This window comes from Crotalus tigris, unplaced genomic scaffold, assembly GCF_016545835.1.
Source record: "Crotalus tigris isolate CLP2741 ecotype Arizona unplaced genomic scaffold, ASM1654583v1 scf7180000024506.7606697, whole genome shotgun sequence".
Taxonomy (NCBI): Eukaryota; Metazoa; Chordata; class Lepidosauria; order Squamata; family Viperidae; genus Crotalus; species Crotalus tigris.
Genome location: NW_024100678.1, coordinates 3,643,730 through 3,670,975, shown reverse-complemented (window position 1 = coordinate 3,670,975; position 27,246 = coordinate 3,643,730). Strand labels below are relative to the sequence as shown.

Genomic DNA, 27,246 nt, shown 5'->3' with positions numbered 1-27,246 from the left:
TTGTCTATTAGGAGTTGATCTTTTGTTCCTCTGCTATTGGGGCGGTTTCCTTTCTGCTCAGGTGGAAAGAGATTGTTTTCAACTAGATGCTGTTGTACTGCATCAGCTACCACACCAGTTAGTAATTTGAAAGTTGTTGGTAAGCAGGTAATTGGCCTGTAGTTGCCTGGTGTTGCCCCTTTTGCTGGATTTTTCATTATTAGGTAGGTTTTCCCAGTTGTTAGCCACTTTTCAATTTCTCCTCCTTGTAGTATATTGTTGAAATGTTTGGCAATGAGTGGGTGTATAACAGTTAGATGTTTCAACCAAAACCCATGCAGTTCATCTTCACCTGGTGCTGACCAATTTTTGATTTTCTTTGCTCTTTTTTCTACCATTTTTGTTGTTATTACTAGTTCTTTCATTTCAACTTCTGTTTTATTTGCATCTACCTCTTTTAACCAAACCGCATCCTTGTTGTATTTCTTTGGGTTATCCCATATCTGCTTCCAGAACTGCACTGTTTCTTCCTTGTCAGGTACTGCCTGATTCCTTGCAGTTTCTCCCTTGATGGATTGGTAGAAATGTTTCTGATTGGATTGAAATTGGAGGTTCTGCCTATAGTTTGCAATTCGAGCTTCATATCTACTGATTTTCCTGGCTATAGCTGTTATTTGTTGCTTTATTATTTCTAGTGCTTCCTTCATCTTCCTTGTTTCTAAGTGGTATTTCTTGATTAGGTATTCTTTGGTCTTCTTGTTCTTCAGCTTCTTTTCTTTCATCTGTTCTAGCTTGCTTGCATGTGATCTTAACTTGCTGATCTTATTTTCTAATCTAACCTTCCATTTTTGTGGTGCACTGTTTGTTTGTTTTTCTTCTTTGTTGATTTTGCATCCCAGGTATTCAGTTATAACTGCAGCTGTGCTGTACATTAATTGGTTTGTTTCTTGCAGTGAATTGGTGCTTATACTTGATATTGCAGTATTTGCATCTTTTAATGCTTGTGCTAGCTGTTTCTTTGGAACAAGCTTCAATGCAGGTAGCCTTATTCTGTTGTTTTTGTGCTGTTCTAGATGCTCAGTTATTCTTTTTTTCAATTCTTTTATTTCTTTAGTTAGAGGGTTTTGTTCTTCCTGAGGTAGAGGTGCCTGTTTTCCAAATGAGAACAGTTGTATATCTCTGCTAGATTCCTTCACTGCCAACTCCCCCTGGTTTGCCTCTACATTCTGAATTACTTCTGGTAATGCTTTGATTTCTTTGCCCTGGGTAAACCTTTGCAGTTCGTCCAATTCTGTTTCTGTGAATACTTTATTTCGTGTTATAAATCAGCGTTGATCTGCTAGTCTCTGTTCTGTTATTTCTGATTCTGGATGTTGTTCTTTCCACAACTGGTGCATTCGTTTTAGATATCCTCTTCTTGTTGGACTTGATCTGTAGTAACAGATCATTATTTCTTTGTTTTCAATCACTGTGTATCTGCGATGGGTAAACATCTTTTCTTCCAGTAGTTCTGCAGCTGCTGGCCCTGGTTGCTCAGCCAACAGTTCTGAGTCCTGTAACCCATTTTTCACCAGATATCCAGGAACTCCGATATCTAGCGCAGACCTTGTTAACCCGGGCAACGTCCGAGCCGGTATGGCATTCTGCAATTTACGTCTCACCATATTTTTTATGGGAGAGACACTCTTTGTCTGACTCCTCTGATGAGACCTGTCCAGTATGGTTGAACCTCTGGCATAGCTCTCATCGTCCTCAGAGTACACAAGCCCCACAACCACATCAAGGTATTATTATTATTATTATTATTATTATTATTATTATTATTATTATTATACATTGGGCTCAAGTTGCTCCTAATAAAGGCCAGGTATACCTACAAGAAGATCAAATTTGTTCTTGACTTGGCTGTAGACCATCTGGCAGACTCGATGCGTATTGGAAGACATGGGAAGGTGAGGGCAGTAGTAGAATCCTGTTGGAGATTTGCTCAGGGTTTTGAGTTTTGCAGCAATTGCAGGCTCATAACCAAGCGTGATGTCACATGACGTCGCAAGTTTGACATGCATGATCTAGGGAATTCCTGCAGCTTAAATCTGACAGGCAATTTCACTTATTGTCTCATTAGCCTCAGACTACTGATAGTGGCCTGGGACCTTGATTAAATTGTCTCTGTGTAGACAGTAAGGAAGATGACCTTGACAAAAATAAACAAGAGCCATTACCTAGGCAAAAGAAGCTGAAAGATTATGATTTGCCATTTCCTTATGAGGCTATGATGTGTTCCACGAATATTTCATAGTAAAAAATATCACCCTTTTCTCTGTTAGTCTAGTGGAATTTTCGTCCAATGGGATTTTCCCGTATATTTTACCAGGAAACAGATAGGGCAGGCTAGAAAAGTCAGTGCCCTCCTAACCATACCAAAGCACTCCAAATTTGTTGGTAATGTCCATTTTGCTCTTCGAGTTCATGGTGAAGAAACCCTAACCCTAAGTTGAATTTTCCTCCAATGGGATTTTCCAACATATTTTACCAGGAAACTAGATAGGACAGCCTAGAAAAGTAAGTGCCTGTTAACCACACCAAAGCAGTCCAAATTTGTTGGCGATGTCCATTTTGCTCTATGAGTTCATGATGACCTAGCCCTAAGCCTAAGTGGAATTTTCCTCCTAACCATACCCAAGCACTCCGAATTTGTTGGTGATGTCCATTTTGTTCTATGAGTTCATGGTGACTTTACCCTAACCCTAAGTGGAATTTTCCTCCAATGGGACATACAACCATAATGTTATTGACAAAACCTGGTCAATAACCTGGTTCTTTGGGCCTCAGGTTCTATAAAGTAATATATGTAAAGAATATAATTAGATGTGATCCTATTGTGCCATTCTTGTAGAAGCTATGCTAGTTGACTATTTGTTTTGGATTGCTAGTGTCTCAGTTTACCTGAATGGTAAGAATTTCTCCTCATATCAGTCTGCTTTTATTTTGAGATCTGTTGTGAGACTACCATCAAAATATAGATGACCTGATTTACATGTGCTGGGTCACAATGAATTTTTTTTGCAGAGGAATTTAATATTGCCAAGATTTTTTTAAAATCCATTGCTCTACTTACAAATGGAGGCATATAGCTGCCAGATTTCCACTCTTGACACTCTTGCCCTTATCACCTCACGATTAGACTTCTGCAAAGTCTTTTCTGTAACTGTCTTTGAACTATTTGGACACTATAGTTGGTCCAAAAAGAAGTGGCTTATATATTAACAAGTATTGCAACTATTTTGTATTTCTGTATTTTTTATCAGTTGGTAAAAATAATTTAACTTATAAAATATCATTTAGATTAAAGATTACTTACACTAATTATAATTGACTTATCTAAGATAAGCCTTCTGGAAGAATCTGCTTGTAATCTGTCAGCTTTACTAGTTAAGAGGGAACTTAAACCAGCAAATTATTTTCTCCATCATGTCATCCACTCTTTGGAACAGGCTAACTCTGGAAGCTAGACTGGCCTCTAAATTGACGGCCTCCTGGAAGATAGTGAAGACTGTTTAGGGAATAACTATATGCCATCTGAAATTAGGTTTAGATAGTTTATTAGTACTATGTACTATTTTTAATTTTTTTAATCCCACATTTATTATTAGTTTTTAAAATAATAAAAGGTGTTAAACATATCTATTAGAGAGAATGACTGTCACCTAGCTGGCTGTCTTGCCTAAGATGGGACTAGAACTCTCAGTCTCCTGGTTTTTAGCCTGATGCCTTAGTTACTAGATTAAACTGGCTCTCCATGAACTATTTATTGTATTTATTTACTGTTTATTGTAGTTTTGATTTTGCTGACATCATTATGGCTTGATTATAAGAGGCTATGAGTCCATTATGATTTGATAGCATATAACAGTGATGGCAAACCTTTTAGAGACCGAGTGCCCAAACTGCAACCCAAAATCCACTTATGCATCATCAGGTGCCAGGTGAGTGTGGCCCATTGGCTGGGTGTGGCCCATTGGCTGGGCGTGGCTGCGGTGGTAACGGCAGACTGGGTGGGACTAAAAAGTTCAATCAATCAATTCCAACTTTGCAAGATCTTTTTTTTCCTGCGAGAAGTTGAAATTGACTGATTGATTGAACCTTTTTTTTTTTTTTTGCACATGGCGGCTGACGTCTAAAGCGAAAAGATTTTATAACCTTTATAACCAAGGGAAGCCTTGGGAGGGCTGGGACAGATGGCCCTGGGCCCGTGTTTGTTCTCTGTGCTCCATTTAATGAACTACACAATTGGTTAACGATTGCATTGGGGAGAGTAGTGGGGAGGGGTCATGAAGTGAGATACTTCACTTAACAGCCTTTGGGACATACAACCATAATGTTATTGACAAAACCTGGTCAATAACCTGGTTCTTTGGGCCTCAGGTTCTATAAAGTAATATATGTAAAGAATATAATTAGATGTGATCCTATTGTACCATTCTTGTAGAAGCTATGCTAGTTGACTATTTGTTTTGGATTGCTAGTGTCTCAGTTTACCTGAATGGTAAGAATTTCTCCTCATATCAGTCTGCTTTTATTTTGAGATCTGTTGTGAGACTACCATCAAAATATAGATGACCTGATTTACATGTGCTGGGTCACAATGAATTTTTTTTGCAGAGGAATTTAATATTGCCAAGATTTTTTTAAAATCCATTGCTCTACTTACAAAACACTTTAAAGGACAGGATATATATGCATACAGTTGTTAAATGTCTTGACTGCTGAATTCTCAATAATTTGAAATTAAATGAATTGATGGAAGTCTGGAAGATATGGTAAAAATCCATTTATTTACTGCCAGGGTGGATAAAAACCAGAATAAACAATGTGAGTAAAGTTTATTAGTATTCAGTGGAAAACACAGTTAACAGTTTTAACAGTTAACAATTTAACAGTTAAAGGATTGGCTCTTTTGTGGCTCTCAAATTCAAAAAAGTATTTTTTTTCTATTTTACAATATATTTATGATGCTATTACTCATTATTTTGTTTTGCAGTGGAAGTATCTTTGGTAACTGCATACTATATGAAATAGCATTTTTATGTATTTTAAAAGTATGAATATATTTTTAATAAAAAATTACAAGTATAGTTTACACAATACTAAATTATAGGTATTCTTCTCTTTTCTTCAAACAGGCTAAAAAATCTTTAAGAAAACCGGATAGAGCTAAAAAGTCCTTTGCATCATTGCTTAGCTCAAGTGAAGGTACAAAACTGTTTTTTTCATTTTATTAATATAAATGTTATTTGTATTACACTCAAATATTTTTTCATAGATCATGAATTTGGTGTTGGTTTAAAATAGATGTTTGTCTTGGATTACGTTACATGTTTTAATCTTTTGAAAACAGTATTAGAACATATACTACTTAGAGTCATCTGTGACTAAAGCACTCTATAACCCTAAGGAAATAAATAAATAAATAAATAAATAAATAAATAAGAAAGATGGTAGTTACACTTTATGCTAAGATATTGTTGATTTTTTTAATATTCCATCAAACCTGTGAGGTTTTTTTAAAAAAACGGTATAAGGTTTAACCATGTCTAATTGCAATGAGGGAAATAATTCTGTGTTTACCCAGAGTGTATCGACAGAAAAGATAGGGAAAAGACAGTTATATAGATCTAAGTATATAGGAATAAGATGTGATATGCTACATTTAATGCACAGAAGAATGGTTTGTAAGAATGAGATTTACTCCTTCTTGCTAATATAGGAAGAGTGAAAACTTATCAATATTTGGATCTTTGGTTCCTACTTAAATAGTAACAGAAGGACTTGTGTGTTCAGATCAGTTAAATTTCTGATAAGGCTTCAGTTTTAGTTGGCGAGATAACATAGTGGCTGAGATCTGTTTAGAAAGATCTTGGTTCAGATCTGTCTCTAAAACCAATAGATGACCTTTGGAAGATAAAACAAGGTTGTTGTAAAGAGTGCAACAAGCTATTGTATAAATACTGCTTAGAATTATAATCAAAATTCTGATTATTGTTATATATTTAGCAACAATTTAGGTTTTTTTTTTTTTTTTGAGAACTACGCAAATTCTTTTATTTAATTTAAACACTTAGAGCCTGGTACAGGTGCATTTCTTTTCAAACAATCATACAGTTTGTAGTATACATAGATTTGCAAAACAATGGGATAAAGGAATATTCCTGAACTCTGTTTTATGATTGTGTGAATGCATCAATGCAGTGCATGTTATCTCAGCTTGCAGAGCTTGGATTCATTGAATGAGTTTACCAAAAATATTGCAGAATATACAGCCTCACGCTACATAACTAAGCTCCATTTCATGCTGAATAAAGTAGATGAATTAAGGCAAAATATTGTTTACTCTTGGTTTCAGTATAGACAATTGTTAGATAGATGGAGTTTAGATCAAAAGGTTGGTTTTACTTTGGAAGATGAGAATTTGATAAAACAAATTAGAGATCAAAATCAAGCTCATATAAAGAGAATTTATAATGTTTTAGTGGAATTGGACTCTGAGACGAAATTAGCTAAAGATTGTATGATAAACTGGGCTCAAAACTTTCAAGAGCCGATTTTATTAGATACATGGGAGGCAATTTGGGTTGGGAATGTAAAGTTTACTCAGGCCCAAAATTTACGAGAAAATTTTTATAAAATGTTTTATAGGTGGCATTTGGATACACAGAAGTTGTCTCGCATGTATCCTAATTTACAGCCTAGGTGTTGGAGATGTGGATGCTTGAATGCAACTTATTACCATATTTGGTGGACGTATAAAAATATAAAAGCCTTTTGGATTAAGATTTGGTGGAACATTTAGAAGATTTTTAATAGAAAGATAAAGTTTTCACCACAATTATTTTCGTTAGGTATTATTGTAGATTGTGATGTTAAAGAAACTATTTTAATGTTGAATCTTATTACGGCAGCAAGGTTATTGGTTGGACAATATTGGAAGAAAGATTCTTTGCCTACTATAGAAGAATGGTTGCTTAAAGTTTCTAATTTAGCAGAAATTGATAAAATTTCTGCTTATTTGAAGGATCATTCACAAGAAAGATACATCTCGATGTGGAGAAGATGGATAAATTTTGTACAGAATAAAGATGGGATTAGAAAGTATTATTTAGTTTTTGAATAACTTAAAGTTTAAAGTGGGAATTATTTATATTGTTATTCATGTTTTTGCTTGAAATTTTTCTTTTGTATTTAAGTTAAAGTATTTTAGGGATTTTATTATTTGTATAGTTGGATAAGCTTAGTTAGAATTTGTTTGTTTATTTTTTAACCCTGTAATCAGCTCTGGGAAGTAAGGGGGGAGAGTTAGGGGGGGGAGGTAGGGGGGGATATTGTATTGTATTAAAAATTTGTATAAAACTTTTCAATAAAAAAAATTAGTTTAAAGATAAACATTAGTTCTTTAGTCTTCAAATTACAAAGTATTATTCAAGCATCATAATAAATTACAGTTTATCACATTATATCAACTTTCCCTGGGCTTGTATATTCCTCTTGTTTCATATACTGCAAAAATGTTTGTAAATTCTTAATTTTTAATTAATTCTGATAAGCTGTAGTTAATATCAAATATGGCATTTCTACACAGTAAATGTATTTTAAGAGTCATCATAGTTTAGGGATCAACAAACAAAAAATCTTTGAAGTACTTATATTCAGGAGGAAAAAAAAGGAATGGCATCAGATTTGGGTATACGAAAGAGCTACAGTTTTCACCATCACAATAAGCCATAGCTTATCTTAATATCTAAATGTAAGAGCTAAATATCTTCTTAAAAGATATTGACAATATCTTATTTAATAACATTTATGTATTTACCAGCTATTTTGTATATTTTTCTGAATGGGTTTTAGTGATTTAATATTTTTTGGTTTTATGTATAATACTCAGCTGGAAGCTGCTCCTGAGAAAAAGTGAGAAACAATAAATTATAGCTATTGCCATTTGGAAATACTTGATTTCATATAGTTCCTAAATTGGAATTTAAAAATCTGTGTTGTATACTGGAACATGTGATGATGGTAATAATTTCTGTTCCCCTTAATACTTTACATCACAGTCTTACTGCTTCTTAAAGGTATGCAATATTTGGACCAATTCTTATGCATATTTTTAAGTTTATTATATCAATTTAAAATTATAATTTCATATATTAATTCTGAATGATTAAATGCTGTTTAAAATGGGATTTCTATTGCATTTTATATTCAAGTAATGTGATGTTTCAATTAAAACATAACTGTAGGGAAAAAGCTGAAGAAATTAGTAATGTGCTACATTTTCTTCAATTTTTTTCTATAGAAATCTCTAAAACCAAGAACCTTTGTGAATTTACTGACATTGTATGGAGTTCCAGTGGGAGTGAATTTTCAGACGAGGAAAGTGACATTGCAGCTTCAGATTTTCTTTCTATGAAAATGAAGAAATATAGAAAGTATGCCATGATCTCCAAGAAAGTGTGTAATAAAGGTAACACATTTTCTGTACACAATGTAAAAATCAGTTTTCATTCCTAATTTTCAAAAATCCGTATTTCCCATATTTGCATTCTCCTGTCTCCATAGAGTGAACCCTATCCCATTTTTTTCTTTATTTTTTTTTCTTTGGAAAAATTCTGTTTCTGAGGGCTTACTCTACTATTCTTCTGAACAGTCTGGTCTTGGAACTTCAGTCCTAAATTCTTTCTACTTTTTAGCATTTTATTTATACATTTATTTATTTGCTTGTTGGCAATTTATATACATTTCACTGATCTTCCTGTTGTTGCTGTTACTTCTGTTATTAAATCTTGGAATCAAATGGAATATCAGGTGGGAAAAGTTGGAGGAATTAGTATGTGATAAAATTTAACAGGATATTTTTATTTATTTTATATGCTAACAGACTCATTCAGATAAATGCAGGCTTACAACAATAACAAATCATATGTCCTTAGTGTACTTTGACAATGTGAACATTCATGAAAGAATGAAAATGATAAAACATCTACAGTAAATAGTATAACAGTACTATTATAAACCTATAATACTGTTATTCAGATTGATAACATTTAGCATATCAACTCTATAATAATTAAGCAGTCATATACAGTTCACAGTCAAACATTGACAAGACACCATCCTGTTACCAAAAAATGTATTGTTTTCTGGAAGGCCATCATAGCTTGGCCTAGTTTAGTATTTATATAATCAATTTATATTATCACTCATCTCACATATGTGGCTCTGGACAGCTTACAATAAAATAGATAAAAACTAAAAACAATATACAAAATAAAACATAGCAGATGGAATTGTAAAACAACCGTTAACAACCAGGAGATGGGCTCTAACACATACCCAGGGCCCTAGGTTCAGCAGCTCAAGTTTTCAAGGTCAGTTTGACCACTGGAGTAATGATGTTCCAGAGGACAGGTGTCATGGCAAAAAAGGCTCTGGAAGAACCCACCAACTGACAAGGCCTAGAGTATACACTACCTGACAGATTGGGTAGGTTGGGTAGAAGCAACCAGAAATAGACGTTGATAAATATGAAATAAGTAACCTATTCCCAAGCCATAAAGGTACCAGCACCTTGAATCTCATCTGGAACAAGTTGGTAGCCAATGCTAATATCCAAAGGGAAGCTTTCCTATCAACAGCCAGTGTGATGCCTTTAGCATAGTGAAATATATTTCTCAGATAGTACCTGAGGTTTTTCATTTCGTACTAATGGAAGCTGGATGTCCTTCAAAGGCAACTCCATGTGGTATTCTATACATGATGATGAAGCATGAACTTCACATTCCAGCTAAGCTGTAGCTGGTGTGCTAGCAGAAGTTGGGCAATAGTCCTCTTGGCCATATCTTCCACATATCTATCCAACAGTACCTATGTGATAAGGAGGAACTCCAAGTTGTGGACCTACCATGTCAAACATATTGTGGCTTCTCTCATGAAATGACATTAGGGTCAGCCAAAACCCTTAATGAACAATCAGTTTCATCTCATTCAGATACTAACAGACTTCACACACAGGGACAAAATTTCTGTAACATAACTGGTTGTCCCATGATATGATTGTAAAGTGTATCATCAGCATAAACCCAGAATTGACAGATAACCTTCCTCAGTGCCTTTATGTAATTGTTAAACTGCACTACTCTCCACATGTGAGTGGTTATTGAGCCTACTCCCTTATAGTCATTGACTGAAAATGTCAGCTAATGGAACAGAATGACTACTGTAGAACAGTGGCTCCAATGCCCAATTCATATAAGCGGTCAAGTATGGTTGATCTTATAGAATGCTACTGAGAAATGGAGTAGGATTAGAAAGTGAATACTGCCTTAGTCTAAGCTTTCCAGGTCTAAATTCTGACTGAAAAAGATCAGATAATGTATTTCTAGGGGGCTTTGTAGATATATTGGTATTTTGTGCAAGTCCAGCCAGTAAAGCATGTTTAAATGAGCAATATGTGATTATTGAGCTATAATAATAAGTGATAACCACAAAACAATTAGTAAAATTAAATTAATTAGTAAAAAGGGTTTACCCATCTAGAAAGTATTTTTTTATGAAGTATAACAACTAGTCTTAGTTGCCATCAAATCTACACAAGGTAATAGTAATAGTAATAGTAGTAAAGTTGGAAGGGACCTTGGAGGTCATCTAGTCCAACCCCCTGCTCGGGCAGGAAACCCTAAACCATTTCGGACAAATGGCTGTCCAGTCTCTTCTTAAAAACTTCCAGTGTTGGAGCATATACTGCTTCTGGAGGCAAGCTGTTCCACTGATTAATTGTTCTCACTGTCAGGAAGTTTCTCCTTAGTTCTAAGTTGCTTCTCTCCTTGATTAGTTTCCACCCGTTGCTTCTTGTCCTGCCTTCAGGTGCTTTGGAAAATAGCTTAATTCCCTCTCCATGTCTAAAATGTAATAAATATATGTAAGAATGTTAATAGATTTAAAAATGTCTAATTTCTGGAAGTTTTTTTTCCTATTCCTTCATAAAGAACCTGAATTAATCGAGTGGAAAAATGATAGTGATTATGAGCATGATGAACAATGTAGTGAATCAAAAGGTAATGAAGTTCTTTTGGATATATTGGACACAGATTCATGCCCAAACAGCACTTTCAAAGCCGATGGAGAGAAGGAAGATGAACCCTCAAAGGTAAAAAAAATGTTTAATATGGTGGTCTTTTAAGAATGTTTGCTGCCAGACTAAATACCCACTCTATTTGAAAGTAGATATTGTTGAATACAATGCAATGCATTTGAATTTTGTTTTTTAAAATCAGCAGCCACCAACTTTTTTGGCCCCAGGGACTGGGTTTGTGGAAAATAGTTTTTCCAAGGATGGGGGTGGGGGGGATGGTTTCAGTTTCGCTTACTTGCCTGCCGCTCACCTCCAGCTGTGCTGCCCAGTTCCTAACAGGCGACGGATTGGTACTGTTTTTAAATTGTAAGCCTTTCTTTTATTAAATGCATGGAGTCCTGAGACTTATAGCATGCAATGAGGAACAAATGTTCTAATTAATAATAAATAAGCATGGTTCACCAGTTTTGTTCTTTTAAACTTAATATTCTGGTTTGTAAAGGGTTTCAGTATTCTCCAGTAGAGGGAGACAGGAACCATTTTTTGAAATTTTAATTTAGAAGAAAGTTGATAAAGAATTTTATGTCCTTTATCCTGTACTGAAGTACTAAAAGTACTTTTTAAAAATAGATTGTAAAAATCAAATGTTTGGTCAACTATCAGTAGGTAATAAATGCAGGATATCTGATAAATGTAACATCATTAATCCTAGATTAAGCATTATGAGCTTTTCAGCATTAAAATGGAGAAATAATATTTAAAGATTAGAGAGACAAGGTGCATTATTATTATTAGTGTAATCTGATTTTGATTGGAACACTGTTCTAAAATGCCAGCAGTGCTACTGAGAAGCAGCATTTTCTGGCCACAGTTCCTTGTTGTTCTCAAAAGTGGGAAATATCAGTTGTTTCTTCAGAGATGACCATGCAGGTTTATTTGTGAGCCACTAAAATTTGTTTTTGATTGAGGTAAGGTAAAGATAAGTTTAATAAATAAAGTCATGGATTCTAGTTCAAGTAAGCAGTCTGGAGGTACAGTGAACTAAGTTTAATAAGGTTTAATGTGTTACGTGAACTCGGCCATAATGTTTTGTGAGTCATGGTTTATGGCTTCAGTGGCATGAGTGAGCCCATTGGGAGGGAAGAGTGCCTTCCAGTCTTTTCCCCTAAAAGTTCTCTTGGCCCCATCTTTTACCTTGTAGGAATGGCATAATCATCCTAGCTGTCACCAAATATCTTCCATATCTGGCATTATAATTGCTGTAACACATCTCTAAGTTAGTTTTTAAATTTCACTGATCTTTTAATCAAGATCAGAAGAAGCACTCATGCTAAAACCGATCAAAAAAATAATATGTGGCCGCAAAAGAAGATCAGCTAAAAAGAAAAAATAGTAAAAATGCTAAACATTTTGATATGTACTATCAATAGCAGTTATCTTAATTTTGATAACAAGTATCAGTCCTTTTCCCTATTGGGAAATTAATATAACATTTGTATTTAAAAATGTAAATGTAGAACAACCTATTTTAGCTTTAAATATTAAAATGCAGGTAATTGGTTTTGGGAAAAAATAGATTACAAAGTTATTCCAGTCCAAAGCAACTAGAAATAAATGAAACAAGAAAAGAATCTTAGAATATGGAGTAAACACAAGAATTTCTGCAGACCACAAGATGGTGCTGACCTACTAAGAAAAAACTCGCCTTAAAGAGGTGAATTAATTAAAATTCCTTAATGATTGGGTTCCAGTTGACAGTAAGTAAAATGCTTTAAATTATGCAGAGAAGTAAAATTATTTTTAAATGAACACAGGAAAAGCAAATATTAAATTTAGTAGTTTCCAGCTAAGACACCAGACTTCCCTTCTCATTTAATCCACCTAAACTTCTCTTCTGTTTTTTGTAAGTTTAAACTTGGGTTGAAGAAAAATTGGCTTTTTTCATTATATCCCAGCACAAAGCTTCATATTTGATTCTCTTCCCCTAGAGTTATGTCTTTAGTTTAAAAAAAATACAAATTATCTTCTTCCTGGAGGGAGAGAGGTTGGTTGCATCTGTCTCTTCCTATGTGTCAAAGTGAGCATCATATAAAGTATTGAATTCAAAGTGTCTGAGCCTGTGAGCCTATCTGGCATGAAACAGTGGAAGAATTCTAAATATGGTGAATATAGGCTGCCTTTCACAGCCACTCAAATAAGTTAACCAAGAGAACTGCTGTTGTTACAAGAAACTTCTTATATTAAATGGCATGCTATATCTTATTGCTTAAAAAGTATTTATATGCCTCTTAATAATAATAATAGTAGTAGTAAAGTTGGAAGGGACCTTGGAGGTCATCTAGTCCAACCCCCTGCTCAGGCAGGAAACACTACTTAATTCACTATAATATTCTTAATTCACTATAATATTAGTCTTGCCTGTTTATGTGCTCAGTAAATAAAGGAGTTATTGTCGAGACAAACATATGGCTTTAGATATTACAGCTGATTACCTTAGGCTAGGCAAGAGAAAGTAAATTCACAGATACATGTAGTCTTTGACTTACAACCACAATTGAGCCCAAAATTTCTATTGTTAAGTAAGACATTTCTTAAGTGAATTTTGTCCCATTTTATGACATTTCTTACCACAGTTGTTAAATTAGTAACCCTGTTATTAAGTGAATCTGGCTTCCCCATTAACTTTGGTGATCACAGGGCCCTGGGACACAGCAACCGCCATAAATATGAACCAGTTGCCAAGCATCTGAATTTGATCATGTGACCATGGAGATGCTGCAAAGATTGTGATTGTGAAAAACAGACATACGTCACTTTTTAAATTGCCTGTTGTAACTTTTAATGGTCATTAAATGAACTGTAAGTCAAGGACTACTTGTATAGAATAGGTGGAACCTGGTTCAACAGCAGTATTGTGAGAGGATCTAGATGTCCTAGTGGACAATCTCTTGAGTATGAGCCAGCAGTATGCTGCAGCTGCCAAAAAAGCCAATACAGTCATAGGCTGCAGCAACAAAGAGATAGTATGAAGATCACGTGATGTGATAATACTGCTTTATGTTGCATTGATAAGACCACACTTTGGTGTTTGGTTGTAGTCACTATGGTACAAAAAAAGATTTTGAGATTCTAGGAGTGTGGAGAAGATGATTCAGGGGTCTAAAGTCTAAATCATATGAAGAACGGTTGCAGGAACTAAGTATATCTAGCAAAGGGAAGGACTAGGGGTGTCATGACATGATAGCAATCTTCCAATACTTGAAAGGCTATCATAGAGAAAAAGGTTGACTTATTCTCCAAAGCCCTGAGGGCAGGACAAGAAGTAACAGATGGAAGTTTATTAAAGAGAGATCCAATCTAGAATTAAGAAGAAATTTCTAACAGAATGGACAATTAATAGCGGAACATCTTACCTCTGGAAGTTGTGGGTATTCTATCCCTGGAGATTTTCAAGAAAAGATTAGGTAGCCATTTGTCCGGAATGGTGAAGGGTCTCCTGCTTGAGCATGGGGTTGGATTAGAAGACTTTCTAGGTCTTTTCCAACTCTTTTATTCTGTTAGATATGATTCAAACAGCAACATGAGGAATCTAGTTTACATCCTTAGTTGTGATTATTTTTATTTTTCAAGTGCAGACTTAGAAAAATGAATGTAGAGTGAAAGCTGATACTATTGCTACAGGTTGTCATATACTGTAAGATTAAATACGCATAGGTGTTGAAGCTAAGTGTACAAATCTCATCTATTTGTTGTATAAATAATGGTTTACTAACTTTTCTAACACTGTGTTCAGACAATAATACCTTACCACAATATGTTCCTATAGAATTGTACATTGTGGCACTACATACATTGGTGATCTCCCTCCAGTTTTCTTTTTACTCTTTTCTTCATGCATGCCAAAAGGTATAGTTTTCTTTTTTGACTAAACAATAAAATTATGTTTCATACATTATAAATAAACCAGGATATGAAGCAACTTTAAACCATAACATTACATAGCAATGTATCTCGGAGCCAAAATTAAATCTGGCTTGAACCTAATTGAACATTCAGTAGTTAACATAAGATTTAAATACACAAACCTTTAGATTTTTGTGAGTTTGTTTTGTTTTTGTTCCTGATTGGCTCTTGCCATGTTTGCCCTCTTTTATTTTACGTTTGTGTCCTATTATATTTTTAATGTTTTTACCTTCAAACTATGCATAATAGGTGGAATACAACTTAATACAACTTATTTTTTCACATCAATGTAAAGTCACAGTTGCCAGTTCTTTAGATGGTGTTCTTATGCACTGAGTTTTTCCCAAGACCAAGGATGTTGTAATGTATTGACATAGCATATGTTTGAATCCAACAGTGTGGCCACTTGTAGTTGACAGATGGAAATGTCAATTGCAGAATTTCTAAGTGCTGTCAAACATTTTTTGGCATGGCACCCAGTGCTCCAATCATCACTGGGACCACCAAGGCTCATATATGCCATAATCGTTCAATATTGATTTTCAGATCTTGATACTTTGTGATATTCTTCAATTCTTTATCTTCTATTATCCCTTGGTATTGTTGCATCAATTATCCAAATTTTCAACCACATTTATATCTGGTATGTTATGAGCCAAGGCTTTATTAATGCGTATTAATATTTATTTCTTATTAAATTATTGCTCATTTTTGACTATTTTTTCAACTCTATGTTCCCACCAATTTTTCATTACTGGTACATGATAATTTTACAGGTGTTCCAGTGAATCATTTGGCAATTATATTATATCATTGTTTATAATCAGTTTGTGCAATCTTCCTGCCCGAGATGAATATAAAATCTATTCTTCTGCTTCTTTTCACAATTAGCACTTTGAATAATTTGATGATTTTTCAATTCTGGCCTTGATTGCCTTAGTTCAAATAGCTTGCATTTGCACAGCCAAAATCAACCCTTCATTTCTTTTTTAAAATTTTCTTGTAAGCCATTGCCAGGCTTTATCTTTACCACCTTCCCCTCTATCTTTTTTAGAAATTGACCATGTAATGTCTTTCCTTGCCACCATTCTGTTCTTGATTTTATTACATTGTTTCAGTATTCATGTTTTCTTTCATCCACATTATGTAAGTTCCATTTTTTTAACTTGTATCAATGTTTATTATTATTAATATAAGAAATAATTATTTCAGAATTCTTGGCTTCGTATTTCTATCCATATCTTGATTTACTAAGACAAACTGCTATTGTGTAAACATGGCCATTGATTTTACCAGAGTGATACTGCATTAAAATGAAGGAGAAGGAATTAGAGGTATAATGCAAAGAATTTAGTTTTAGGGCAATGGAGCTGAGTTGTCTACTGGGCTGCTCTTAATAAATAGCTTTGCTACTTTGGTTACAGAGCTAGGCTTGTAAGAGAAAATTGTACGAGAAAATTTATCACAAAAATAACTTTGAAATATTGACAGTTCTGTTTTGTAATTGTTGTTTGCTGTGTAACTCTTTTGATTCCTTTTTAAAAACAATGAAAATACAATACTCTTGATAATATTTAATGCAAAATGCTAAGGCACTTACAGCTGTTTTCTGAGTTAATCCGCTAATTATCCTCAAGATGATATGCTATATTCGTATAGCCTCTTACCTGAATTTTAAATATTTTCGGTCCAGAGGATTATACTGCTAGGTTGTTTGTCCTGATACCATTCCAGGTCCTAGTTTTTTTCTACTCATCCTAAATGTTAATTTATTGTATTTTTAATTATGGGTGTCAGAACATTTAACCTAGTTAATCTGTAACTGGGCTCTGTAGCCCACCAAGTTTATAATCTATAGTTGAAGTTAACTTGATATAAAGAAAAGATAATTAAACTTTACTACAGTTTAAGATTCTGACATATTAAGCAGTGCTTAATCAAAATATAATAAACATTCTTGATCTTCTCGTGGTGTACTATTGAAGATGGCTCTGAGCATTAAAGAACGATACTGTGCTTATTCCCATTGGGTTAAACAATAACTTTTAATAAAATTCAGTCCTGTAGATAGAAAGCAAAAGTAACTGAACCAAATGCTGTAAAAAAATCAATTTTTAATAGCCAGAGTACAGAAATGTAATTGCTGCTATGAATAAGGACAGAAAAAATGTAGTTCAACATCAAATTGGTCCCATCCCGTTCATCTTAAAGGCACTATTTAAGGTGCTTCCATGTTGAAAGGATTAGCTGGTAATATCACCATTGCCCAGGGGACATGGGGTGGGTCCTTTCATGTCCCTGTCAAGTTGCTGGAGCGAATGACGGACATTCATTCAAATGATGAAAGAAGGACAAAAAAAAAAAAAAATAGTTCAACATCAAAGTAGTGATAATTGGAAAAAAAAATGGTCTGTTAGATATAGAGTAGCTGGCATGCCTGAGTCACCTTGGTCTTGTTTTTATTTTGTTCTTAGACCTGCAGGCATCATTGCAGCAATACACCTTGATATATATATATATATATATATATATATATATATATATATATATATATATATATATATATATATTCTGAGGTTTTCGCTATATATATATATATATATGTAGGTCTTTGGTTATTCGGGTTTTCTCCCATGTAAAATTGGAAGTGTCTTGGTGACGTTTCGACGAAGTCTCATTCGTCATCTTCAGGCTGGTGCTTTCGGCTTCGTGCTTCTAGGAGCAATGTTGCTCCTCGAAGCACGTGAGGGGAGCTTCACACTTGAGTGCAAGCGTCCTCCACTCATGCGCGAAGCTCCATTTGCCCAACTGGAGGGTACGCATGCCATGTGCACAAATGGAGCTGTGTGCACGCGTTTGCACACCTGCCAGTCACCCAATCCAATTTATTTTATTCACCCAATTTACTTTATTTCTCTCTCCTACTGAAATTATGTTTGTATGTTCCTTCTATTGTATAATATAAAATGCAGTTGTTTTAAGAGGCACTAGCACTATTGTTTAATATGGAATCTGTGTCAGACTGATGACCTAATGCCTGATGGCAGATAACATGTCTGTGTTCTTATGTAAAATATGTTTTACTCATACCTATGGATAATGATGACACACTGGATGTGTGTATATGGCTTACTAGCATTTTGAACAAATACAAACAGTTTCATTGGCAGAAGATTATGTCAAAGCTTTTCTTCCAGGTTTGCTTATTGTTTCTGGAGTATTTTGTGTGGAGCAGGGAGAGCCATATAACCCAATTCAATTTAGGAACGATATATTTCATTCTACCACATCCAGGGTGGATATTAATCGATAATGTTTTTAAAAAATAAAAAAAATTGGATTTTTTTTATTCTTATCAAATTTATTTTAATAAAATGCTTTTGGAGTAAAAATCTATCTAAATATAATTTTCTATTTAATATACATTAATAATTTAGTTTATTCAGCAGGAAATGGAGCTTAGTTATGTAGCATGAGGCTGTATATTCTGTAATATTTACATTTTTGGTAAACTCATTGAATGAATCCAAGCTCTGCAAGCTGAGATAAAATGCACTGCACTGATGCATTCACACAATTTCATAGTAACCATGAGATAAATCATAAAACAAAGTTCAGGAATATTCCTTTATCCCATTTTGCAAATCTATGTATACTACAAACTATGATTGATTGAAGAGAAATGCATTTGTACCAGGCTCTAAGTGTTTTAATTAAATAAAAGAATTTGAGTAGTTCTCCAACTATGTGTGATTAACCTATTAACCTAAAATCAGTTCTGATATCGCTGTTTATTAACCTGACAGCTGCTTATTCTGAATAGGAAACCTTCATTTTGTTTGCAAAAAATAATATTAAAGATTCTAACTACCAGCAAGAATGAGTCCTTACATTTAAAGATCACCTTTCATTTCAGATCCATCATGGCAGTGCCTGTTAGCAGGCAACCACCACCTGCTACCCGCCACATCCTCACCTTGTGTCACTGCTGCATCACCAGCCATCCCATTAAAGTGAATGGGACTGTCGGTGAGTCAACAGCGGGTCAGAGGAGGAGCTGCTGCGGGACAGAGATAGCAGTTGCTCTTTAAAAATTATGATTTAAATCGAGTTGATTTAAATCAAGTCTTTTTACTAGTGATTTAAATCATTATTTAAATCGTGATTTAAATCAAATTGATTTAAATCAAATCCACCCTGACCACATCATTTTGCTATATGTGCAAACAAGGCTTTATTACAGTGTAATAGATTGAAAACAGTACGTTTATCACAAATTGTGCTGCTAATTGATTTAAAATTCCTATTAGAATTTAACAATCCATTGTTTCTCCTTTGCTGAACCTGAAGATTTCAAACAACTATGGAAGTTTTCATTTTTTTCTCAAATGTTTTGTATTACATTTTCAAAACATAAGAAAATAAAAAATGCTCTTGAATTAAGTTCAAATCCTCCTGTCTATGTGCCCATATCACTATCTCTTTCTTGCCAGTTCTGTGGAATAGTTTACCATTGCCTTCTTCCTGGGTTCTTTTTGATTTTCTAATTTAGCTGTTAAATTTTCCCGGTGATCTATCCACAGAGGCTTGGTCTTTTTAGCTTCTTTGCTGATACTTGCTGAGATTTAAACAAATAATAAAAGAACCGAAATGCAACAATTCTGTAATTTTAGGTACTGTGGATATAAAAAAGTCTGTACACACCTGTTAGAATGCCAGGTTTTTGAGAGGTAAAAAAAATCAGACCAAGATAAATCACTTCAGAATTTTTTTCACCTTTAGTATAACATACCGGTATATGCTGTACAGTTAATAATAATAATAATAAAGTTGGAAGGGACCTTGGAGGTCATCAAGTCCAACCCCCTGCTCAGGTAGGTAACCCTATACCATTTCAGACAAATGGCTGTCCGAAATGATTGAAAAATAAACTGAAATCCTTCAAAGGGAAAAATAAAAGTAAAAAAACTTACAATAATGTGATTGCATAAGTGTGCACACCCTGTTATAAGTAGGGATATGACTGTGTTCAGAATTAACCAATTACATTCAAACTGATGTTAAATAATGGTCATCAGGTAAAGTGGCTCTGATCAAGCCCATATAAAGTTCAGCTTTTCTGACATTTACTCAGTTGCCTCTTACAGTAAAAGCCAAAGCTTGCAAAGAGCTTACAAAAAAAAATCAAAGGGATCTCATTGTTGGAAAATATCAGTCAGGAGTAGGGTACAAAAAAAAAATTCCAAGGCCTTGAATATACCATGGAACACAGTGAAGACCATCATCAACAAGTGGAGAAAATATGACAAAAGAATAACATTACCAAGAACTGGATGAAAGAATAAGATAAAAAACGGTCCGAGAGACTGCAAGAGGCCTACAGAAACGTTAAGGAGCCGCAAGACTTTCTTGCAAGTATTGGTTGTGTACTGCCTATGATACAATCTCCTATATTCTTCATATTTCTGGGCTGTGGAGTAGGATGGCAAGACGGAAGCCTTTTCTTACAAAGAAAAACATCCAAGCCTGGCTATAGTTTCCAAAACCTACATCAAGTCTGACAAAAGCATGTTGGAAAATATGTTATGGTCTGATGAAACCAAGGTTGAACTTTTTGGCCATAGTTCCAAAAATATATATTTGGTGCAAAACCAACACTGAGCATCACCAGAAGTGTACCATACCCATAGGAAGGATGGTGGTGGCAGCATTATATTTTGGGGTGGGGGCTGTTTTTCTTCCAGCTGGAACTAGGGCTTTAGTCAAGGTGAAGGGAATTATGAGCAGTTCCAAATATCAGTTAATTTTGGTACAAAACCTTCACGCCTCTGCTAAAATGCTGAAGATGAAGAGGACTTTCACCTTTTCAACAGGACAATGATCCAAAGCATATGTCCAAATCAACAAATGAATGGTTTCACCAGAAGAAGATCAAAGTTTTGGAATGGCCCAATCAGAGCCCAGATCTGAATCCAATTGAAAATCTGTGGGGTGACCCAAAGAGGGCTGTGCACAGGAGATGCCCTCACAATCTGACAGATCTGGAGGGCTTTTGCAAGGAAGAGTGGTCAAAGATTCCTAGGACAAAATGTGGCATGCTGATAGGCTCCTATCTCAAAAGACTGAGTGGTGTCATAAATTCAAAAGGTGCTGCAATGAAGTATTAATTTAAGAGTGTGCACATTTATGCAACCATGCTGTTGTTATTTTTACTTTTTCTCTGAAAGATTTCAGTTTGTTTTATTTTGTTTTGATGCCTGGTAAGATAAGAGACAGTATAGTCTGCAGCTGGAGGCTCAGTAGAGACCCACCCTTATTTCTCAGAGTATAAAGAAGTCAGGGGAGAATTGTACTTCCAGACTTGTAAGATTTTGTTAGTATAGTCTTACAATAAACTAGAATTAGATCATCTGGTTGTGTTTCCTGTCTGATCTACTTGGTAAGGTAGAGAATTTATTGTATCATTGTTCTGATCAAGTATTTTTTGTTGTTGTTTTTAATGCATGTTGTATGAAGTGGAGAACTCACATATACTTAGTTGAAAATGTCATCTAAAATATTCTAGTGAATTAAAAGTATTTAAATTAGAAAGAAAAAAGAAATACTGCATTTTCCACTAGTTTCCAGTCATCTCATAGCTTGCAAGATTCCTGCTGTAGAGTACATATATTTACTGTATTTTTCCATGTATAAGACACTATTTTTTCCTGCAAACACCTTGTTCAAAAATCAGGTGTGTCTTATACAAATGCCACTTGGTGCCTAGTATAGGAGACATGCTGTTAGTATGGAAAAACTTTGAGCCCCTAAGGTTTTGATTTTTTTTATATATGTAAGCATCTCTAACCTCAAATTCATTCTTTAATTTCTTTAGATAACCCAAAGCTTTCTTCATTTCATTAAATTCCTTGCTTAATTACTATAAAATATGATTATCAATAAATTCAGGTGTACCTTCTGATTAACCTTATAACCTGCTAAAAAGCGCTTTTGTGGAATGATGGATATACTGTTTAATAAGCTTTAAATATGTGTGCGTCAGGACAGCATATGTTTTGGCAATTGATGGCATTGTGTAGACCCATCTTTGCCATGAAGGAGATTGCTTATATATGCATGTATGTGTACACACACGCACACACACACACACACACACACACACACACACACACACACAAACAAGATCAGGTTTTTTTCCCATTAGATAGTTTTTAATCAAATAGATGATTTCTGTAGTGTTTAATAGCTCTCGGCATTTTTAGAGAGATTGAGATTCCAGCAATCTGGTCACTTCAGGCCTGTGTATCTGTTTTCTTTCCATTTTTTTAGATAGATAATGTTCTTTTCTTAGATGTATATCTGTATAATTTTACGCCTGCTTTATTTCACAAGGGAATAGCTTGCTACATATTTGTGCTTTTGTTCATGCTGCTGCTGGCCTTTGAATAGAGGGAATATAGCCAAGCAGCATATGATAAAGAGGGGCCAGTGTGGTAAAACTGTGCTATTACTGGTTAGTATGGAGGGTGGAACAAGCTGGAGCAAGGAGAAAAAGACAAACAATTGTTTGCATTCCATTGATATCTGTGCTGCATTGGGAGCACTCACTTGTTATAATGAATCCCTCTAATGCAAAAAAAGTTTGAATTCATCCCAAGCATAACAATTACAAAACTTTGCCCAATTATAATACTGAAAAAATGAAGAGTAGCATACATTTGTGCCAAGCCACTTTCCTGTGGAATGACATACTGATTCATGCATCTCACAATCATACTGTACTTTGCTTAACAGTGTTGCTGAATAAACCATAATTGGTTGATTTATACAACCCTCTAAGATTGATTTCATGGTTCATATATCACAGTTGAGCTTATATTGCATGATAAATAAAAACCAAATAAATTATATTATTTTGTGAATCCAATTTTCCCCCCTAGTTGTATAGTGTGACTGCATTTACTTGCTATTCTGTGATATAATTTTAATGTATTTTAAATTATTTTAATTGTTTTAGAATTTCAGAATTGTAAATTGCCCAGAGTTGGGTGGCTATAGCACACCGGTATCAAACTTGATTGCGTCATTGGAGGAATTGTGACATATCTTGATGTTTTTTGCCTTTGCGGAACTGGGATGGGTGTGGCCTGCACGTGATGCATCCGGCCCATGGGGCATCAGTTTGACACCCCTGCTATAGAAATTGAATAAAATAAATAAAATTAATTAAATAATAATATTGTTTGTTTGGTTTTGCTTTAGTACAATGTGCAGACCCAGTTGTTGTATTTTATAAATAAATTATGGATTATGGTTTAGATCATTTTGTGTTAACCCAGCCAATAGTGATTTATTCAACAAATCATGGTTAATAAAATTGTGAATTAGCATTATATACAAATTTAACATGTGCCTTCTGTCATTTTTTTCATGTAATTGTTCATATTATATTGTGGGGAGATGTTCTAGACTTTAACCAAGGCACAGTAACAGATTAAGCAGCTAAGGTTGGGCACTTTGAAAATGATCCAGGATGTTTTGGTTCACATATTTTTATAACATCTCTTTGCTATTCACATGGCTTTCAGCTGAGCATGAAAAAAGAAGTCACTGTTTTGACATTACATGAGTATGATGTTGATTTCCTGGTAAGTGTCAAAAACTGGGGCTGAATTGAAAAGCAAAATAGGAATTTCATATATCCTGATGTTTTAAATGAAACCTGAAAGAAAATCACTGTAACTTTGAAACAAATAATCACCAGTTTACATATTGAGTATGGCTTTTTAATCTCAGCTAAAAACGATCAATCTTTTCTTGAGAAGGACATAGGTTGAGAGCCATGTTTTTTGTGTTATCTCTGAACAGATATAGGAGGGTCATAAAGCAAATACCTTCTTCATCCATAACCTGCCAGTCATATTTACAATTCCTTACTTATCAGAACATTCCAAGCAAATAGTTTTTGTGAATAATGAGAGCTTTCTAACTAAGCTTGTATAGACTTGTTTTGTTTTTTTTTTAAAAAAATCTTATGTACTTGGGTTTATAGAACTGATACATCAACTATACTGGATCTAGCTACTTGTTTTGCTTATCTTTGCATGAAACCAATATTATCTTTATTGGTTCTTTTTTTTTTTTGAGTGGAGGGTCTAATGAGTTCTATGCAGAATAGTTGTCAGTTCAGCACCCACTTTCTGTCACATGCTAACATAATTATCCAAGTTTGCAACTTTAATATGTCCTGATTTAGATCTATGTATTTTCTATCCTCTAAACCACTGTATCTGTTATCATCATTATTAACATTTTCAAGTAACTGTTGTACATCTATCAGGGTCACAATATCTTTTTTCTGTGCTACCAACGTTATCGATGTAACATTTTTCTTTGGAACAGTTGCTTCATTTTCTTCCATTTAAATCATAGTTTAATCCCTGGTATGTTTTTATTTGTTGATACATATTTAAATTTAAAAAGAAATTAAGATTCTTAGAGAAGGGTATCATGTAGAATTTCTAAAGTAATTAATGAAACTGCCCTGAGATTATGAATTAAGGATTTTTAAAGATTGTTTTACAAAGGATATAGTAGTAGTAAAATATCCTGCAGCACCCCTGTGAGTTCGTTGTAGTGCCCTGGGGCGCTGCTGTGCACAGTTTGGGAACTGTGATTGTAGGATATTAAATGAAATTTCAGATCCTGCCAGAATCCTCCTCTTATAACATACACAACCAAGGCTGGGTTATTTTGAATTTCTTTTTCTTGCTTTCTACTTTTCTAGAGAAGTAGACTTGTTCTTCCTTTACTGGCTCTTCAATTCTGTCATCAAGATTATCTCTAAATTCCTTTACAGTTGGGCCAAGAAATAATGATTGATCCAAGTCATCCAGTGAGCTTCCATAGTTCCACTATTAGGAACCTTTGGACTGACTGTTGAGTTTCCTTCAGCCCTTAGCAAAAGAAGTTTTTAAATACAAATTTAAGAACTTAAGATCTTTTTTCATGTAGAATAAACCACAAAAGAGTGACTAAAACTTTGATTTTGGAGTCCAGATAGATTTGAAATAACATTTTGGAATTAATTATAAGCATGTTTCCTGGGCAAAAATGCTCTTGTTTTGAATTCCCTTTAAAAGATTTTGAAGGATGGACACTAGAGGAAATCGTAAGAAACAAAGATTACAATTCAAGGAAAAGAATACTTAAATTTGATGTACTAATACAGAATGGAGCAAAATATTTTAACATTGGCTGTACTGAAAATATTTTTGAACAATGGACCCAGAAATTAATCTTAACAATGTTCGCCTCTATAGATAGCTGAAAAGAAACAAATGATTATTATACTAATATACTGGTAAAAATAATTGTTCTATAACTAACTGCATAAAATGTATTTTTTCCTGTCAAGTCAACATAATCAATAGTATAAATTGTATTTGGATTATAGAGGTCATGCAGTTGCCTTTCATGGCTGAATATCACCAGATATTCAGGAAATGTCACCAGAAGTGCTACTAATGAATATATTAACAGACTTGTCGGTGGCTGATTAATGCTGGCATGACTGTAGAGTTCATGACTGTACTTTTTTTTTACTTTTATGGATTAGGAAAGTAAGTCATACTGGTCATGAAGTTTACTACTGAGCTGGAGTGTAGAAAAAGATCTATAGACTTTACCAGCAAGATTGTTTTTCTTTCACACAAGCATATATTCTTTTTATCTGTCATATACAAATGAACTTTCTTCTCTAACTTTCTTAAGTTATATCAGAGGATAAATTTATTTTTTATAGATTAAAGTTCTTCCTCCAAGAGTTCAAAGTAGCAAATCTAGATGCCTGTCCTACATTTTTTCTATACAAAAATTTGTGAAAGAGAGTAGGCTAGTCATATTCTCTCAACTCAAAGTTGAGAACTCTATATTTAAGAACAAACCCTGTTCTCTCTGGCACTAATTTAACTTTATATATGCTAGGAAATAGTTGTACTTCAATATAACAAAAGCAACCATGGAATCTATGTAAATGTGAGTAATAGACTATTAAACATATGCAAAGATTTGTGTTTTAATAATTTTTAGGAACTGCTGTACCTCAATTCTGTAAGTTGGAAGTCAAACATGAGCAGGAAGGTGTTCTATAATAATACTTTGAAAATACAACAGAAGTAATTATTAGACCATGCTTAAAACCAGAACTGAGGAGTACCTAGTTGATGGGCAATTTGAATAATCTAAAAGGACTTTACCGTTACATTTATCTCTTTGAAAAACAGACTCTGAAGCAGATGAGTATAAAATGAAAGTAGTAACAGTTGGAGAGTATTGAACATTCTCTATGTTTTGTATCATTCAGTTATCTGGAAAAATAATATGCCCATGCCTTGAGAAATTTGAATGCCTATTTATTTGGCATTTTCTATTCAGAAAATAATCTGTATTGCATTTAAATTGAGGAAAAATACATCCCACTATCTGGCATCACCTAAAGAAACAAAAATATGCTTTCTAGTTTAGATTATTTTATACACAATTCAAATATTGGTGGTGAGAGCATAGAAAGCAATAAATGTATAAAAATACAAATGGAGAAATGGGAGCTAAAGTATGACTTTGTGTCAGTGTAATATTGTTACATTGAAGACTATAAATTATATTAAGTGATCTTACTTCCAAATATGTGTACTAAAATTTTTTACTGTTAATCTGTTGTCCCCAAACATATCTAAAAACTTTGTTCTATTAATTGTTAACATGTTTGCTGTAATCAGTAACAGTGGAACAAGATAGAGCTTACAACTTTTATTGGTTCTCTGCCAGTTTTCTTTGATGGATCAGGATGCAGGATTCTCTTGTCAAAGAATGGCCAACTAGATAGAAGCTCATAAGCCTGGACTAATAACAATAGTCATTTTTTAATATTGTTTTCTAGTAACCATATTGAAATTATGTTTCTTGTGCTTCAGAAAATAGTAAATAGCAATCAATATTAGTAGTTGTTGATGAATGATCCTTTACAATCCTGTTTAGTCGTTTTTTAACTGTATAAGTTGGCTCCCATTTCACCATTTAAATAGGCATTGTATGAAAAAGTATGCCATGCATAATTTTAATATATCAAACTGAAAGAAAGCTGTTAAACTGAAGAACTCCTATTGCTATACTCTTTT

General features: G+C 34.0%; 1 protein-coding gene across 7 annotated transcripts in view; it reads left to right on the top strand.

Annotated features, from left to right (window-relative positions):
• The window catches only part of SPIDR (scaffold protein involved in DNA repair), a 211,336-nt gene that overhangs the window by 4,569 nt on the left and 179,521 nt on the right, over positions 1 to 27,246 (top strand). For 5 of the 7 annotated variants that reach the window (XR_005555538.1, XR_005555537.1, XM_039333584.1 and 2 more), the window contains exons 3-5: positions 5,163 to 5,232; positions 8,330 to 8,497; positions 11,019 to 11,179. Coding sequence is in view for 5 of the 7 variants with exons in the window: in XM_039333584.1 (XP_039189518.1) it covers positions 5,163 to 5,232; positions 8,330 to 8,497; positions 11,019 to 11,179 (399 nt within the window). In the remaining 2 variants the exon portion in view is untranslated. Of the gene's footprint in view, positions 1 to 3,769; positions 3,966 to 5,162; positions 5,233 to 8,329; positions 8,498 to 11,018; positions 11,180 to 18,983; positions 19,097 to 27,246 lie in introns of those variants that run through there. The other 2 variants (XM_039333588.1, XM_039333589.1) reach the window with 2 other exon arrangements.